This window comes from Colossoma macropomum, unplaced genomic scaffold (assembly GCF_904425465.1).
Source record: "Colossoma macropomum unplaced genomic scaffold, Colossoma_macropomum, whole genome shotgun sequence".
Lineage (NCBI taxonomy): Eukaryota > Metazoa > Chordata > Actinopteri > Characiformes > Serrasalmidae > Colossoma > Colossoma macropomum.
In genome coordinates, this window is record NW_023494809.1 from 17,361,660 (window position 1) to 17,381,215 (window position 19,556).

Sequence of the window (19,556 nt, forward strand, 5' to 3'; positions counted from 1 at the left end):
CCTCCTTCACTTTGATGCTTTACCCTTTAGCACCACTGACAGCTTCCTCAGTGCCAGTTATTAGGATATTAACACCTGGCCAGGTAAAGCACAGTCTCATCTTTATCCTCCTCACTGTAAAAGTGATCTATCAAAGGATAAATTGTTAATACGAAATGTCTGGTGTCTGAAGTTTGCTTCTTCAGTTTTGGAACTATGAGGCTAATGTAGCTAATAAGTGATGGAAACATCATGCAGATCGCACTCTGAAATCACAGACTTGCCTCAAGCCATGTTGAGGTGTTAAGTAATCTCTAACAGACTTTGATAGAACTGTGCTTTGTAAGATTTTTTAACTGTAAGATTTTTAACTGTAAAAAGTAGCATCACTGAGTCAGGAGAATACAAACAGGCTAAAATATGGTGTGTGTGCGCTGCTGTGAGTTGCCCAGTAAAGCCTGAAATAATTATTTAAAAGTCAGAGATGTTGGGTCGGGAGTTTTTGAGACCACATCATGTCTCTTTATGGATTAAAATCACATGCACAGCCTCAAAAAGAAGGTCCAGCTCGGTGTTTGCATCTCAAATGCATCATGCAAAATCAACATTATACTGATGAATATATGATGACAATAGTAGATAATTCACTCACATCCTCAGAAGACACATCCTTAACCCGAGTTTTGACTGAATTCTCTTTGAATGTTCTAGTAACGCGCTCACAAATCATCAGATTCATCCCCTCGGGGGAGGGCTTTGAAGTGCAACAAAATGTTGTTCTGCAAGTACATATTTCCACCAGAGAGGTCGCCAAATCCTCAAAATTACATTGTGCGGCTTTCAGCTGGGAGTTTACATTAAACAAAAATGATAAATGTTTTGAAGCCCAACAATTGGCCTCATTCACCAATATCTTCCAAGTTTTTTCTTAAATTTGTACTTGAGAAAGGTCCTAAGAAAAAGTTCTCACCTTTGTGCTCCTCAGTGTACGTAGATTTTGTTCTTACCTAAGAACAAAACCCAAATAAGAAAACATTGGTGAATGTCAGAATCTTCGTGAAAGCTGCATGACTGGGTTTTAAGAAGAAATTTCGTCCTAAGAATGGTTGGTGAATGAGGCTCAATGTCTTTTTGGCCAAACAACAATAGGCCTCATTCACCAACCGTTCTTACTGACTGATATTCAACATAAAATTAGCCATATCAGACTGTGGGGCGAAAAAAATGGATCAGGACATCCCTAATAAAACAGGTACGGACTAAATTCTGGCTTCACTACTTATGTGATTTCTGACACTATAAAATCCAAACCATAGCTGTAAATATCAATAGCATTCCATTTGCACATGCTGTTGTTTGCTTTTTAACACAGTAATAAAGAGCAACAAGATAATCACTATGTTTATTGCGCACTGAAGCAAATTACAGGAATGTTTGTTGCACTGACGGCCACATTTACATCTCTGACTACAGTGATGGAGCATAAGAAACCTCTGAATTGATTAGTCAACAGCAGTGCAAACTCTACAAGAAAATTAATGTTTGCTGTTCTACACAACAGCTAGCAAACCGTTAGAGACAATATTTTCCCCTTGTTAAGTGGCAGAGGTGACAGCGTTGTCTCATGAATATCAAATTAGACAATGATGAAACTCAAAATTATGCAGGTCTCAGACCTGGGGGTATTTAATAAAGGAGGATTTCCGATTTAACCAGATAACCTAAGCCCAGAGTCAATCTTGTGTAATAGGAGAAGAGCTAAGGAACATTTATACCAGACAACCCCCACTTTAGACTTACATGATCCTGCTTTATTAAACACTCACACATTTTTGCTTTGTTTAACAGCAGTTTCAACCCATTTTCACATATAAGAGGTGTTATACGTTAATAATCTTTTTTTCAACACGGGGGTTGTGAGGTGATATGCACTTATAATAATAAGTACTACTGGGATGAGATTAGTTTTACATGGGGAGGCTGAGTAATGTAATTATTACCACATGATGTCTGTAACATTTATGACCAGTTCACATAGGATAAGATGACCTGAGATTTAAAAAGCTGTTTATCTGGTCAGTAAGTGTTTATATGCTCAAAAAACAAGAATATTGCAATAAAAAAACAATAACACTAATAAAATGAGTAGTGCTGTTATGTACACCATTCCAAACCTCCCCTCGAAGCAGTATCATATGTAGTTATCATTCAGTACCTGGTTTATCTAATCAACATTTCATTATGTGAAATCAGGTGTGCTAGTAACAAAATTTACTAAACCGATTACTAAATCCATCAAACTTTGTCCTTCAGACCAGCTCATAAGAACTTTTTTGAAAACCAAGAAATTCTGGTTACTTTTTACTGCCTTTTTTCTTGGTATTGATATATGCTGTTTTAAGGACAAACAGACTCACTGCTGAGATAAATTACCTTACATAATGTGCTTTGGTGCCTAAAACTTCTGTACAGTACTGCAAAATCAAATTTTCTTTGTCATTTTACATGTTTTCTGTTTAGCATTGTACACTTCAGGTAAGACAACACATCAACTCGATCTGGGCCACAGAGAACTAATCCCACCCCACCAGTAGTTGTTTGTGTAAATTATGCTTTTATCAGATGCTGCAGTCCTGTTTTTTGCAATTGGACTATTCCCCTTCTTTGGGGAAAAATGTGTTATACTGTGTACTATGACATTTGTGTAATTACTACACTGCTAATTGATAATATTAGCACAGCATAACATTAGGAGAGGTTAACTGTGACTGCATACCTTTGCTGGAGGAAGCCGATGAAAGGAGCCACACCTGTGCCTGGACCCACCATCACTATGGGAGCAGAAGGGTCAGAGGGCAAGTGGAAGGTGTTGCTGACCCGTGGCCTCACGTTGATCTGAGACAGAAAACATAAGACTGAGTGTTTAATTCAAACTATTGAAGGTACTGCAACAAAACTAGTCTACATTCATGTTTTGTGCCTTTGTTCAAGCCTGATGTCCTTTTTTGGCCCCTCATAGACTTTTTTTTCAGATCAGATCCGATCGTTCAGTCATGACAATAAACTTTGTCATTAATGTGAACTAGAGATGGTGCAATACCACATTTTCCTGTTTCGATATTGATACTAAAACCTTGGAGTATTGGCCGAAACCGATACTTGCTATTTCAGAATAGATTTATTACATGAACTGGGTCAGATTAATACATTTTTTCTCTCCGATATCCCATCTAGTATTTTCTGCCCAGCCTGCTGGACACAAAGTTATTCAAATGCAACGACATATTATTATTAGATGTGGTGAGTAGCAACCAGTTCCATTCGTTCAGTTCCAAGTAAAATGTTAATGGATTTGTACTTCTATGAGTCTTTTCAAATGAAACATAGTTTTGCACTAGTTTATTAGTGAGGAAAGCAGTCAGTTCCACTTTAGTGATGAATATTTAACTTCTTTTTTTGAGTTTACTTTCATTCTGTTGTCTTGCTTCTGTTCCTAGACTACTTTCACCTCTCAGAGTTTTAGCATTTTTTTTTAGACCTAAAGGATCCAAAAAGACAAGAACAGAGCCTAACAAACTGCAGTTCCTATGCTGATAGATGCTGGATGGACTAAGAAGTTCCACTGCAATTGTATAAGTTATTCAGTACTTAAAGCTACACTGTGTAAGTTTTGGGGATTTGGAGACCTCCCTGGCTGAAATGTGTAATTGCATGCAACGTTCCAAGAGAATTCAGTCAAACTTCATGAAGAAAGTGTCTTCAGAGAATGCGTCTTCTATTCTCATTAAATCTTCATGAGTATAATGTTGAGTCTGCACTTGAGACCTAAACATTGAGCAGGGCCTTCTTTTTAAACCTGGGTGTGACAATAATACATAAAGATATATGACATGGTCTGAAAAAAATCCCACAAAATCCAACCTGTTGCCTCTGACGTTTAATTGATTCTTTCAGGATGTACATAGTGACTTGCAGCAGCGCACACACACCATACTTTAGCCAGTTTTTTGTAGTCTCCTGATTCAGTAATGCTGCTTTAATTTTTAACAAAACTTTGAGTATTTATTGAGCTGCTACATCCATACTTCTACTCAAGTTGATTTTGGAAAGATATTTTTACTTTCACTGCAGACATTATTGCATCAAAAACATTTCACTTCAGTGTGGGTTCATGCGATTCTTTCCACCTCTGAGTATTAATCAAGTTTGAAATATTTTGTTTGGCAGTGGCAAGGCACCCACAAAGAGCAAAAAATAATAACTGCCTTGCAACCAACATGAGCATGTTAGTTCATGTTTCTGCAGCATCTCTGAGTAGTCAGTCTTCTGTGTTCTACATTTAGAATGAGCTCTCCTCCAGTTCTTGCAACCTAAAGGACTGTGGAGCAAATCAAACTCAGCCAGGGCTGTGATTAGCTGTGTTTGTGCTTTAGGGAGAAACTCAGAGCCAGAGGATTCATTATGGCTCTCGAGGAAGAGGAAGGACATGCTGTCCCAAGGTCAAACTCTGAGTGCACTCACCTTGGGTAAAGCTGGACAATCTGCAGTCTTTTCTGCGGAGGCTGTTTTCCCACAGGGCTGCAGGATGGCCGAGACATGGTGCATTAGCCATCCTGTACACAGCCCTGTCCTTTCTGGATGCTCCGCACATGCTGGAAAGTCCACCACGCTGAACACAAAATGAACTTTTCCAGGGTGGCATAGACTGGAGCTACACAATAACACAAAAAAAGTTAGCCCTCTAGAGTTTTTACAGTTTAACGGTAATAATTATACAGTGATTTTAATCCATTATGAATCTGCAGTATGTGCAGTTTTTTTTTATAGTCTGACAATAATAAAAGTAGAGGGCTTTTAATACAGTATGAATCTACAGCGTGTGTAGTTGTACAGTCTGAAAGTAATCATGGCAGTGATTTGAATCCAGTATGATTTAGAAGTATGTATAGTGATCACAGATTAACAGTTATGGAATAATTTTAATCTAGTATAAATCTGCATTGTATATAGTTTTTAAAGTCAGACAGTAATAATTGTGGAGTGATTTTAATCCAGTATCGCGTGGTGCCGTGCACCGTGTTGTTATTGTTATTAAGTGCGTCCTGTGGTGTAAGACCCTTCAATCTGGGATATCTGGGAATTTGGGAAAATTATACAAATGCTTTATTTGAAACCAAATCGGCCAATCAAATTCTGCACATTACACAGACTCCTCTGAGAAATCTAGCCCAGCTCCAGTAGTAGTTTATAAATCTACCTTATGAACCTCTGGATAATTATGTGTGCAGTCTATCTCGACTACACACATCATTATCTTTTCCTCAGTGGTCAGTCTACCTCTGGGGAGCCCTGCTGACCGAACATTAATATTTTAGTGCCCTAATGCTGCTACTTGGAAAAAAGGCCCTATCAACATCATTACACTCAGTCACCACCATTAGTCTAGACACGGAGCCTCTCGCAGGCCAAGGAGATGCGTGGAAAACAAATGAATGTGTCAGGCTGCTCTGAAAGCAGCATCCTTACACTCTACACTTGCTCTCAGATTTGATAAGAATGAATGGCTCCTGCTCAAAACCCCGCAAGCATCACAGTGAAAGTGATGGTTCAGCCAAAAATCAAATGCACACAGTTTCCCCTTTTACCCTAAATGTAGTCAATCAACCAAGGCATGTTTGTTGTCTGAAGTTTGCTTACAAACACCAGTTTTGCTTATAAACACCAATTAGCATGGTGCTAACTGCATGCGTAAATGATTACACACTTGCCTCAAACTGTGTCGAGTTGCTGAAGCGCCCATATCCCATTTTTCTTGCTTTACTGCAATTTTAACGTTTGTGTGGTTTAATATGCCAAAAAACAACCATAATAATTTTTTATTATTTTTTTATTTATTTTCCAACCACTCTTTACTGTGCCCTTAGGACTGATATATGTTAATGACCTCTGGCTGCCCTGTATTGGGCCTCATTTAAAAAACAATACGGTTTGAAACACTTCTTATACCTTCAGAGTGAATGAGCGGGGCTGAACTACTGTAGGCTGAATAGGCAGATATATGTAAATGCACTAGTTTTGGTGATTTCACAAAAATCAATGAATTCCAAACAGACCATTTTTGTTTTAGTTTCCAAAGTGAAAGGTACATTTTGAGACTTTAACAAACTTTACACGGAACCTCAAACTCTTATTTTGAAAAGTGAGGTTTTCCATGAAGTAGGCCCTTTAAGTAATCTCTAACAGACTTATTTATATGGTTGTTTTGCCAATGTTTATAGATAACTGTGTGACATACAGTGTCATCTGAGATGCTTTTCCAACAGTACAATATTTTTGCATTTATAATGTTTGTTTTGGAAATAAATCCATAATAGTAACCAGTTTCACTTTTTAATACTTGTTTTAGACCAGGGGTGCACAACTCCAGTCCTGGAGGGCCAGCACAGTTTGGTGATTTACCTACTCAAACACATCTGACTTAACTCATCTGTTAATTGGCAGGTTTAGCGGGTGTGCTTGAGCAGGGAAACCTCAAAACTGTGCTGGACACCAGCCCTCTAGTACTGGAGTTGTGCACCCCTGTCTTAGGCCTTTAGATCGAAAGATTTTAAACAAGTGTCCAAATTTAGACCTCTACAGTAGATAATGACCTAAAACCTAATTTCAACCTTCGATCCAAACTCCAAATATAAAACACAGGTGTTTGAAATTAGGCCTGCTTACCTTGCAGCTGAGTAGGCTCTGGGCTGAAGCTTCGGTAAATGTTCTGTAATAAAAAGGGAGAAAGGAGCACAGATGGTGACATAATGATGATTTTAAGGACATTTAACATTATCTGTGACTTCCTTTTCAGTTCTTACTTAGCTTAAGTTGCTGGAGGCAAGTTGAAAGCAGACTGAGACAGTACATGCCCTTTGTTCCATTTATAGTCCTTTTGTAGGCTGGTTCTACCGTTGAACATATTTCATATTCACAGGTTCAGGAAATTCATGCATTAGAAAGTCTCCGGTGTCCTCATGTTGTACTTTGTGTTTTTGGCTGACTTTACCTGCATATCAGGGATGAAGGATAGACTTTATACTGATTCATTCTCAGATGTTATTCAGGTGGGGCTGAACGATATTGAGGAAAAGCAACATGGCGATATTTTAGGTTTTTGCAGTTATGATAAACAAAAACATGTTTAGAGTGGAAACTGATTGAAAGTAATTGTCTTATATATATCTCATATCTTTAAAAGTTATCGTTTCATTTTGTTACACTAAAATTATTTAATCGCTAGTAGCAATGGGATATCCTCACATGTTTTGTGTTTGGTATACCACTGTTTCATTCAGGTGTGTTTTTGTTGTAGCACCATTTTGAAAATATACATGTACATCACGCAAAATCAACAGTTTGTGAAAGGTTGTTTGGCATGACAGTCAGGCCCTGCCAATGTAGGTGGTTCTTGATTATGCTGAGTGCTGAAACTCACCTGACTCTCTGACGATAGACAGAAGTAGGTCTTTTAAGATGAACGAAACCTTGACAATGGTTTAAAATTTATCTGCATTACTTCTGACCATAATTACATGTCCTGGATCATGTGAATGCCTTTACTCAACCAAATAAATTAACAGCTACAACCTAAATACCAGCTGTGATTGGCCAGGATGCTCAAATGCACAATAAAATATTCAATCAATAGTTAGAGGCTCATTTGCATGTTGATATGCAAACAAGTATTATGAAGGCTAATGACACAATTAATAAACACCACTGTGCAGTTCAATAGTGAGGCATGTGACTTCTAAACTTTGCGGTTTAGAATGCAGGTAATACATGTTATTAATTGAGCTTTCACTTTACAATTTTTCAATGCTGCGGTGTAAACAGCACAGATCCAGATGTTTAAGTATCTTTATGGTCATTACACTTGCACAGAACAACAGAAGTCTTTTCTTTGCATCAGAGAATAGGGCCATGCTGCCCCTTGAGCAGACAGCGGCAACTTGGCAGACCCGGGTATTGAACCCACAACCCTGTAAGCCGCCGCTGCCCCCAAGTTCATTATCTTTAACAGAGTGTTTACAATTAGGTTTCATCAGTCAGTGGTAGGTAGGGGGCTGTTTACACCCCCCATGTTTCTAGCTCAATCTAAACGATGCCATATGCAAGTGCTGAGGGTCCTCAACATCACCAATGAATTACAATTAAGGATTAAATATTCTGAGCAGCTGTTGTAAATCAAGTCTCCTCTTCACCGAAAGCAACTCCAATAAATAGCACACGCCGTTTTAGTCACTCTTCATGGCTGCATCCTCCTGAGCAGAAGCACTGACGTTAAAGGAATAGTTAGTAAATCAAATTTATGTTGTTTCCCCTGCTTACGCCATACGTATTCCATCAGCCAAGATATGTCTGGTGTCTGAAGTTTGTTTCTTTAGTTTTGCACTGGAGCTATGAGGCTAATTTGAAAGTCACTGAAGCTTATAGCCAGCAGTTAACACTGTGCCAACTGCCTAAGGGTGCATTTAAAACAACACCTTCTCAAACTCTTGTGAACTTCTTTTTATTGTTGTCTATGGAGCAACATGCACCAAGTGCTCCTCTAGCATGGACAGCACACTCCACACTTTTAAACCGCATTGAAAATCAGTCAACCTCTCTACTGCCCCATGAAAGAGTGTCATACATCACAGACAGTGGACCAGTCAATACTGTGGATTCCTCTTCTCATCCAGTGAAAAGCAAGTGTTATGTTTTGAGTGATGCACCATGAAAATCTTTTGCTGAAAAATTCAGGAAACACTGAAACCAAAAAATAAGAAAAGCTGCCAATAAATAAACACAGTTTAAATAAAATAAATTTTGTAAAATGATTACATTATACAGGCTACAGTATGTGTCACGAAATTCAACGAAATTCACAGCTGGTTATTCAAGGTAATGAATTCCATTTTTTAGTTATACTTTTGCTGTCATTTGTGTTTTTTTTTTTTTTCATTATTTCAAAAACTGTGGGTACGGATGGCACTGGTGTGCTCACAAGGCTAAAACTAGAATCTAAGGTTTAGTGTGGTTCACGTTGCAGAAAAGTGACCTACCTCACAAAGTTACCAAACAACCTGTCAAATACGTGTATTATAGGAACTATCCATTTTTTTCTTTAGGTATTTTTCACCAAATCATCTGTCCCTTTTTCACTCATTCATAATCATTATATACCATTTCCTTTTATTTATTCTTTCCATCCCTGTCATGTCAGATGTCATGTGTATTAGCCTATAGTACCTGTCCTGCATACCTGTACATCTCAGTCACTCCACACAAAGATTATCATAATCTGGAGGTGAAAAAGAGTATATTATGAAATATACAGCTGCATGCAAAAGTTTGCGTACCCCTGGTCAAATTATGTTTTGTTGATTGAAGTGAAAATAGGTTAAATCATCCTCATACAACATAAAATATAAAATGTGCCATAACTTTTGCACCACATTTTACGTTTTATGTGTTTCTAATATGTTAAATTCAGCAAACAAACAGTAATTGTGCATTAAAATGCACAGTAGTGTGTTCTCTGTGGAGAATGTGTTAACTTATTTTCACTCAGAAAATTAACAAAACATTTGACCAGGGGTGCCCTAATGTCTACCTACTTATCAATCAAGTGAATTATTAATTATTAATAATCTGGCAACCTACAGTTGGCTATCAACAACATTAGGGGTAAGGATAGGTTTAGGATTGGGTTTTGATTTAAACTTAATGTTAGGTTGGGTTCACGCTTCCATTATTTGTTACAGTGCAAAACTAAAAAAGCAAACTTCAAACACCAAACATGCATTGGCTGATCGACTACTTTTAGGGGTAAGGGGAGAGTGCATAAATTTGATTTTATATCAAATTATTTCTATAATAGCACCAAGAAGACAACAGCAGCTCTCAATAAACGACCATAATGGTGCCCTAAAATACTTCAACGAGATCTATGATGACACAACAGCCAGTTGTTCTCATTTAATGATCGTCATGATGTCCTAAAAATATTTCAACAAAGACTTCACCGCCTGCAGAAACTGGACTATGCAGCAGACTTTATCAGCGATGCCATCTGGTCCTGAAAAATGGAACAGGCAGCACAGTTCTCGACTCGCGCAAATAATGTCATTGCCAATTTTAGTGCATTTCACAGCTGAGGCACACTAACATTAAGGTGCGGCTAATATAACCTCATCATTGCACGTCCTTGTGGCAGACGTGTTTTTAAACAGACATCTTCCATGTACACTACTGTAATAGGTAGGCCAATATCAAATAGGTGCATCCACTTTCAACAGAAAGTTAATTCCCCTGGATCTCCTGATCAAATTACAAGGGTTGCCAACTGCAAGACATTTACTAAAGATCTAGTCAAATTAGATTAAATGTGATTTTACCGCCACCTAGTGGAGACTACTAAAAATCATCAGACAAATTTCTATCAGGCAAGTCTGACAGCATATGAGTAAAAAAAGGTTACATAAGCTTACATGATTTGTCCTTATGCAGAGACTACTGACCAGTTTAAGTCCATTACAGGCCAGACACTTGGTATAAATAAATAAAAAAATATAAAAAAAAACAAACATGAAACTTGCATTTATTCAAAAGATAACAGAAAGTAATATGTTCATTAATCAATAACAAAGGGCTTATCTACAATAATAGTGTTGAGTAAGTGACCGCTGGTTCACTGTAGAGAAACTTACTCACATGTTAACGTGTCTATAATGCAAATATTGCCATTTTATTTACTATCTTAAACCACCAGTGACCTTACACGTGTCTTCTCAGTTTTTATATGTAATACTGACGTTCATAAAATGGTGATAAATCTGAGGAAATACGTTTTTTTGGGGACTGTTTTGCCTTACAACACCCTGCATGTAACCCCTCCACCATGAATGGCTTTTAAAACATATCAGGGCAAACTCTTCCTCCTCTTCACAATCATTTCATATAATAATTTTCTGTGAGGGAGCTTTTAGAGGCATTAAATTATTTAGACGTGTTTTCACCACCATTGTGAACAATTTTGACTCAGTATGTTTCTCTAGAATGGAGCATTTCACATCAAACCACTCTGTATCACTTTGTTTACATATTAATTATGCAGAAATGTAATTAAACATTTAATTATGCAGAAAATGTTAAAAACTGGTGGAATTCCCCTTTAAAAACTGGTCAGTGTAAGGCACTAACATCATTGCAACACCAAAGGAATATTCTTAAACAAATTGCTTTGGGTAAACTGGTGATGTTCATAAACATGTGCTGGTCATTGTCAAACTGATTTAACCAATCTAACCATGTTCCACCCATAAATGTGTTTATTTGAAGCTACTGCTTCTAGGTTGGAGAAGCTTTAAAGAATGCTGGCAAAAATCACATTCAACCTAATGAAAAACTCTAGAACACATCTGAGTTTATATCACAATACCTACATTTAGAGTGAGTTATTCATTCAACCTAATGAGAAACTGTAGAACAGACTCAGTTTATATCACAGTACCTACATTTAGAGTGAGTTATTCATTCAACCTAATGAGAAACTGTAGAACAGACTCAGTTTATATCACAATACCTACATTTAGAGTGAGTTATTCATTCAACCTAATGAGAAACTATAGAACACGACTCAGTTTGTATCACAATACCTACATTTAGAGTGATTCATTCACCTAATGAGAACTGTAAAACAGACTCAGTTTATATCAGAATACCTACATTTAGAGTGAGTTATTCATTCAACCTAAGGAGAATCTGTAGAACACAACTTTACAATGTCACATTAGCATGGTGGTAAATTCATTGCTGTTTCCAGTTTGTACAGAAACAGCAATGACAAACAAACTGTAAGCAAAAAGTTAACTGACCAATGACAAGGCTGAGTGGAGGTGAGCAGGATTTGAAGGCTTGGAGTAGGTCCAGCAGGCAAAGGTTAGTGTCTCGCACAAATCTGTTGTAATCTGCTGAACCTTCTCGGCTGCAGAGCTCCTGTAGGCGTCTTTTCTCTCCGCTGTCCTGTGTCCAGTCCACCAGCGCCCGCACAAATGCCTAAAAGAGATAAGCAAACAACTTCAACCAGTCTGCTTTCTTAAAAATACTACGACATCTTAAGTACAAACTAAGGGTCTCTTTTCAGCGCTTTAAATTGACCACGTAAAACAACAGTGGACAAAAATAATTGAATAGTAGGAGCCATAATGAAGCCTAATTTTGGTCCGCTTGGTCCATTTCAGTTCACGATTAAACTCAACACAGTTGGACATATGTATTGAGTTTTGCGTGTAGTTGGCACTAAGCTAATTGTTTGTTATAACCTTCCCTTTCATGTTAGCTACATTAGCCTCGTAGCTCCAGTGCCTGAGACACTAAACATGTCTTGGCTGATTGACTATATTTAGGGTAAGAGGGGAAAACTGTGTACATTTTTTGCCAAACTGCAGTAAATAAACAAATAAAGAAACTTTCATTATAAAAAGCACCCAATGCTTAAGTGTTAGCAAAACAGTTTTTGTGACATTTTTGCAAAACACTAATCCTTGTTAAAAACATTCTAATGTCTAATATTTCTCACAGTCACCTTGTTACAAGAATTTTATATGATTATTAAACCCATTTCTAGACATTTTTACTCCTTTAAGTAATTTTATTAAGTGAAATGATCTCACTGCACTGGCAGATAATCTTTTCTTCCTTAAAGTAAAATTATTCTCCAGGGCAGTGAGACCATTTCACTTAATAAAATTACTTAAAGGAGTAAAATGTCTAGAAATGGGTTAATAATCATTAACAATCATTCCACTTCATAAAATCATCTAATAACAGTATAAAAACAGATGGAATAATCAATAAGTGTCATAATCAGAAATATCACAAACGTTGGCAATATATAAGATACTATCTCTTGCCAAGACATCATTTTTTGCAGTGTAAATATTCAGAATTTTACCTTTTTTGGTGTGCTTCTTATCTCCAAGCACCAGGTCAGAAGATACTCTAGAAAACATTTCTGAGGGACGTAGGAGGGAACCTGAGCCCCTATTGATGCAAAAACACACAAATGCTTTAGTTTAACTCTGAAGCTGAAGGAGAAAGCCAACTGCTTTCAGCAAGTAAACACATGATGGTTTTATTAAGGATGTAATGATTCAATACAATATTGAAAAATGTAAGAAATGATTTGTTGACAGTGTACGTAACTCCAGTACCCCTCTCGCTCTCTTTCGAGCGTCTCATTTACCATCTTTTGTGGAAACCACTGACAGTAGACCTCAGAAGTCATGCGTGGGTCATGCCCATTGGGAGCTCTGGGTCTTAGTGTTTTTTCTCTATGGGGAAAAATCTGATGAGGTTTTTGAAAATTCGCAGCTGCTGTGCTTGGGGTCAACTAAAATGTTCCAAATACAATTTTGCCATAGAAACCATTTTCCGCCAAAAATCACTAGCTGCTCTGGATTACGAGGTCAGTAAGGAGTCGAAATCCAACTATTGTTACATACAAGCTAACACTGCTGCACACTGACGGGCAACCTCAACAAAATACCCCACACAAACCTGTAAGCTTTGTTAAATGTGGTAGTTAAGCTGTTTTGGCAGTTTTAAGCTGCAGTTTGAGTTGCAGGTGTTGGTATATAACACTGTAAGTTAATAGCAGACTTACTTTCATGCAATGTCTTTTCAATGCACAGGAGTGTGAGCTTGTTTGTAGCACTGATGTACCATTCATATTTTGACTACTTACTGACCTCAAAAGAGGCTCCTGTGATATTTGGGAGGAAAACGTACCCACAACAAAAAGGCATCAGCTCTGTAACAATTGTGTGCACTACAGCGCAGGACCGAGGCAGTTTTCAAATAAGCCATTCATTTTTTCCATAGAGGAAAGACTGCTAGATGGGCGGGGCTTATGCTATGGACCCAACCATACTCAAATGAGCGATGTATTTATCCGAAAGGCTGACACATTTTGAGACTTTTGGTTTATTTTGCTAGAGGGCGGTGTGGCAGGTGCTGAAAAAGCTTTATTAAAGAATTTGTATTTATCTAAGTCAAACCAAAATGTGTGTGGAACATAATTAGAGCTGTCGAATCAAGAGAGTTTTAAACACATAATCTATCAAAAATGGAATCAAATCTTAAGCTTAGAATTGAAAATCGCATTAGCCTATTGTTACAATGACACCTTTTACTACTGTTGTTTCTGTAGCGATGTGAATTGCATTCTGAATGTGTTTGCACACTCACTCAGAAACTATCGCAGTGCATCTAACAATAAGTCATGCATAGGCTTCTTTTACAGTGATAGGACACATGGTAGCTTATACAAACCTCACATTCCCCATGCTAATCCATTTTACTGACCAACATGGACATGCATGCCCATCAACTACACATCAGGGCAGATTTTAATCAGTTAAAAGGGACAAACACAACAAGTGGATCGCCGATGATACATTAGCTAAGACAGGGCTAAACCAGTGTATATTTGAGACTCTACTTTTACTTTTTACTCTTATGTCTCAGCTAAAGTCTTGAACTGATGTCACTATCACTTCTCTGATGCAACTGAAAAATTAAACAGGACAGACTGTCTTGATGTAATTGACTATGCGTTCAAAAGGTCTCAGCACCTTTCTTCTTGGTGTCTTTGCGCAGTTGGAGATGAACGCGCTGGCTCCTTTGGTCTTTTAACCCCAGCCTCCGAAGCAGCTCCTCCACCTCGCTTGCTCTGTTCGGGCAGAGCACATCAAAGGCATCGCCCGGCTGGTAAGGCATGTCCTGATCCTGGAGAGAGACAAGATAACTCTACAGAGACTTCAGAGAGATAGTACTACTGTCAATATCTGTTTTACAGCACATCAGGTAAAGCTTATACATCTAAGTTCTTATTAGGGGAGGCTGCTATTTAAAAAAAAAGTCCACATTTGCTACCAAAGTTTGTAAATCCCTACTTTATTCTGTTTGACAGACTAGAATTGAGAGATATAAACATTAATATGTTGATTTTTTTTAATTGTCTTTGTAAAATAGGCTTTAGAGAGATTGTACTGTCCTACCATGTACATCATTGCCTGCTTTAGTTTCAGTGCATAGTGCAGCACAAGTGTTTCTGCTCAATACTCTGTGTGCATATTTTGAATGAATGTTTGAATAAAACAACTTTATTTGAACTTCAGGCGCTGCATTCACGTAGTATGGAGTGTTTTGGTACAGTTTAAGTATATAAGTTGTAGGCCTTGTCTGTACACAATGGTCTTTTCAAACATTCAGTGTGAGTCGCCAAAGAACAATATTTCTAAAATTACACAGCCTACGCCTGACTTTAGAGGACATTTAACTACAATTCAACCAGCCAAAAAAAACAATATGGAAAAGACAAAACATGAGTTCTTCAGATGCATTAACTTTGGATGTTATTTCTGCTGGCACTGTGCTACAGATACTGTTCCAGAAAGAGACAGATGAGGATCAAAACTATGAAACATACTTTATGTACAGCTGTACAGAAGCACTTTTCTGACGTGGAACAAAACCCTCTCTTCTCCACTGCAATGCTACTGGATCCAAGTAACTAACATAGCAAAGCTAGCTAATGAACATCATTTAAAATCAGCTAGATGTTAATGATATAATTTTAAGGTACATTGCACCCATTTACACTAACAACTACTTAATTCTAAGTAAGCTACTCAGCGTTTTATTGTAATCATATCTGTGAGTACTAAAGCATGTACTCTTACTCCTACAAGGTCTGAAAAAATGGTATCAATGCAGCTCTAATAATTAATGTGATAAATTACGTCACAGTATATTTTTAGAATATAATGAAACACAAAAATATGCTTTGGGTCTATTTTTGAGACTTACAGCATACTATTGCTTTCTAGCTCAAAATAGTACAAAAGTCAGTATTATGGCAATAATGTGCATTTCTAAGCCCATAAGCAAAACAGCAGCTATATTTTAAATGAGAGCAGCAGCTTTGCACTGCTATAAACCTCAAAAAGGTTCTAAAGTCTGTTTAACTAATAACTGAGCCAATGAACACTTATTTCAAATAGTTATAGCTGCACTTAAATGTTGGTTATTAAAAGGATATTTATTTATCTGCAGGGTATATTAGCTCATTCTTTACTTGACAAACCATGTGTGAACAAAGCGCTCTTTGCTTTGTCAGCGTGTGTGAATGGCACCCAGTGTCACCATCCTTAAAGTCATACAAAGTCATTCAGAGCAGTTTGATGTGAAATAGTTCATCGTACCTTACTGTGATATCTACAACACAACTTAAGCCATTTTAAATACTATCCAAAACCATCTGAGGAGTTATCAAATGGTCTCTAATAGACTTATTTGCGTGGTTTGACACACAAACATGTTAACTGTTAACTACAAACATGGACTAAAGTAAATCATGTTGCTAAATGCAGTATTAGCAGCCAGCTTGAAGCCCATACCTATTCATTTTTATAGACATTAGCTATCAAAAAACTTTTTGTCTCCAGTGCTTTTCTTACACTCCTCTGCAAAGTTTTTGAGATTTTATAACTAATATACAAAAGCCAAAGGAAAATAAAATAAAGCTTATTGTAAAAACATTTTCAAACATAGCCATTTTATTTATAATCCAAAACCACCAGTGAACCTACACGTGTCTTCTGTGTTTTTATATGTAATGTTAATGATGGTAAAATAGTGGTAAATCTGAAAAATAAGCTTTCTTTGGGGACTATTTTGCTTCACCACACCCTGCATGTACCCTTACACCATAAATGTATTTTAAAAACAACATTTTAGGCCAAAACCTTCTCAAAACTATTGTGACAATGTCTCAGACATCAAGCAGGGTATTAATATCCTTTTCATGTTCTAACTTTGTTTCTCTAGAACAGAGCATTTCACACCACTCTGAATGACTTTCATTACATCTTAACAGTTCAATTGTACAGATACTTTGAAAAATAAGTGGAATTACTTTTCAATCACTTTAGACCAATCACAACAAGTTCTGTGGGTCTGAATGGGTCCTTAATCCACTCTTAGTTCTAATACTGCTCATTTTTTTCAAGCAGGCGAATTACCCAAATATATTTCCTCAAAGAAAACTTGATCTCTAATTTCAAGGGAAGAATAAAGAATAAAGGCTGTATAAATAAAAGAGCAGAGTGAAAATATATCACTCTAAACATCAAGAAAAGCACAGGTTTTGATCAGACAAGTTAATTTCTGAAGTTTCGCAGTGCAGTGTGATGAATACAAACATACTGAGATATCAAGCTCCAGTAAGATGGCACTTTTCACCGCATCATCTCGAGTTAAATGAGCCGCTCTTGAAACTGCCACTTCATAAAAGCCTTCCCTCACCACATGATGGGCGCTCTCCTATGGGACAAGCAGACGCAAGCTGTTTCAGCACAACTCATTTTCAGTTCATATTATCTCATACATATCTGATATTGAGTTTTCTTAAACTTTTCAAATCTTGCTTCATAACCATCTTTTTACCATTAAAGCAACACAAAAAATCTAATTTACATAGTCATCCTCCCCTCTTAACCCAAATGTAATCAATCAGCCAAGACATTTTTGCTGTCTGAAGTTTGCTGTCTTAGCTTAATATTTGAGCTCTGAGGCTATTGCAGCTATAAAGTAATGGAGGCTAACTGCACACATACAGTGAAAAAGTATTTGCCCTTACATGATTTCTTCTATTTGTGCTAATTTGTCATATTGAAATGTTTCAGATCATCCATTTAATTTTAATACAAGATAAAGACAACATGAGTAAACATAAAACGCATCTTTTAAATGTTCGTTCCATTTATTAAAGATAAAGATTTACTCAAAACTCATATCACCCATGTGAAAAAGTAATTGCCAAATGTAATAAATGGTTGTGCCACCCAAACACTGGCAATAACTTTGCGAGTCTTTTACATCGCTGTGGAGGAATTCTGGCCCACTCTTCTTTGCAGAATTGTTTTAATTTGGCTACACTGGAGGGTTTTTGAGCATGAACTGACCGTTTAAGATCTCGCCACAGCAGCTCAATGGGATTCAAAGCAGGACTTTGACTCGGCTTCTCCAACCCCTTAATTTTGTTTCTTTTGAGCCATTAAGAGGTGGGCTTGTTTGTGTGTTTCAGATCATTGTCCTGCTGTATAATCCCAACTATATTTGAGCTTTGGGTCACAAACTGGCAGGGGGTACATTCTCCTTCAGGATTTTCTGATAGAGAGCAGAATTCATGGTTCCAACTATTAATGACAAGTCGTCCAAGTTCTGCAGAAGCAAAGCATGGACCATCACACTATCACCATCATGTTTGATTGTCAGTATGATGTTCTTATGGTGTTATGCGGTGTTAGCTATACACCAGATGTAACGGGACCCATGTCTTCCAAAAAGTTCCACCTTTGACTAATCAGTCCACTGAATATTATCCCAAAAGGCAAGGGGGTCATGTAGATGTTTTTTGGCAAATGTGAGACAAGTCTTTGCATTCTTTTTGGTCAGTGATTTGCACCGTGCAACTCTACCATGGATGCCATTTTCACCCAGTGTCTTTCTTATTGTGGAATCGTGTACATTGAACTTAACTGAGGCAAGTGAGGCCTGCAGTCCTTTAGATGTTTGTCTGGTTTCTTTTGTGACCTTCTGGATGAGTCGTTGATGTGCTCTTGGTGGAAATTCGATAGTCCGACCACTCCTGGCGAGGTTCACCACTGTTCTAAGTTTTCTCCATTTGTGGATAATGGCTCTCACCGTGGTTCGCTGGTGCCAGAGCCTTAGCAATGGCTTTGTAGTCAACTAAATTTAGTAGCTGTGGGGACAATTACTTTTACTTCCTCATCAAAAAATGCAATCATCATTTAAAAACAGCATTTTGTGTGTACTTGGATTATCTTTTTCTAATATGAAAAGAAGTTTGATGATCTGAAACATTCAAGTGTGACAAATATGCAAAAAACAAAGGAAATTGGGAAGGGGTAAATACTTTTCACAGCACTGTAAATCATTATATATTTGTCTTAAACCATGTGAAGTTGTTCAGTAATGTCTAATAGACTTACTTATGTGGTTTCTGACACTGTATAACATACTATTAAAACATGAACAAAAATACATCACATAGCTAAAAGTTTTTTTACATTTTTAATGTCATTACTACAACACAAACACAGCCACTTTATTTACTATCCAAAACCATCATGTATCTTCTGAGTATTAGCGGCCAGCTTGAAGCCTGCACTTTTGCTCATTTTTAAAAGATGTTATCCACCAAAAAACATCATAATTGTGCTGTTTCATTTTAACCGTAGTATTTTCTCACCTGTGCTTTTCTTACAGTCATCTGTACATTTTTTTTGAGACTTTTGAGACTAATATAAAAAGTCAAAAGAAAATAAATAAAGTTTATTGTGAAAACTTGTCCATTGCTTGTTAGCTACATTAGCCTTAAAGCTCCAGAACAAAAGTAAAGGGCCTGTATTATGGAAATCTAAATTTCCTTTTACATTCCTTTTTTTAAACAAAAGAGAACG

General features: G+C 37.2%; 1 protein-coding gene across 1 annotated transcript in view; it reads right to left on the reverse strand.

Moving 5' to 3' along the window:
• The window catches only part of mtrr (5-methyltetrahydrofolate-homocysteine methyltransferase reductase), a 50,081-nt gene that overhangs the window by 21,692 nt on the left and 8,833 nt on the right, over positions 1 to 19,556 (reverse strand). The window contains exons 6-12 of the mRNA XM_036557969.1: positions 17,278 to 17,394; positions 14,643 to 14,796; positions 12,962 to 13,050; positions 11,883 to 12,063; positions 6,703 to 6,745; positions 4,501 to 4,690; positions 2,756 to 2,874 (exon numbers count right to left, since the gene is read on the reverse strand). Of these exons, the coding sequence (XP_036413862.1) occupies positions 2,756 to 2,874; positions 4,501 to 4,690; positions 6,703 to 6,745; positions 11,883 to 12,063; positions 12,962 to 13,050; positions 14,643 to 14,796; positions 17,278 to 17,394 (893 nt within the window). The remainder of the gene's footprint in view (positions 1 to 2,755; positions 2,875 to 4,500; positions 4,691 to 6,702; positions 6,746 to 11,882; positions 12,064 to 12,961; positions 13,051 to 14,642; positions 14,797 to 17,277; positions 17,395 to 19,556) is intronic.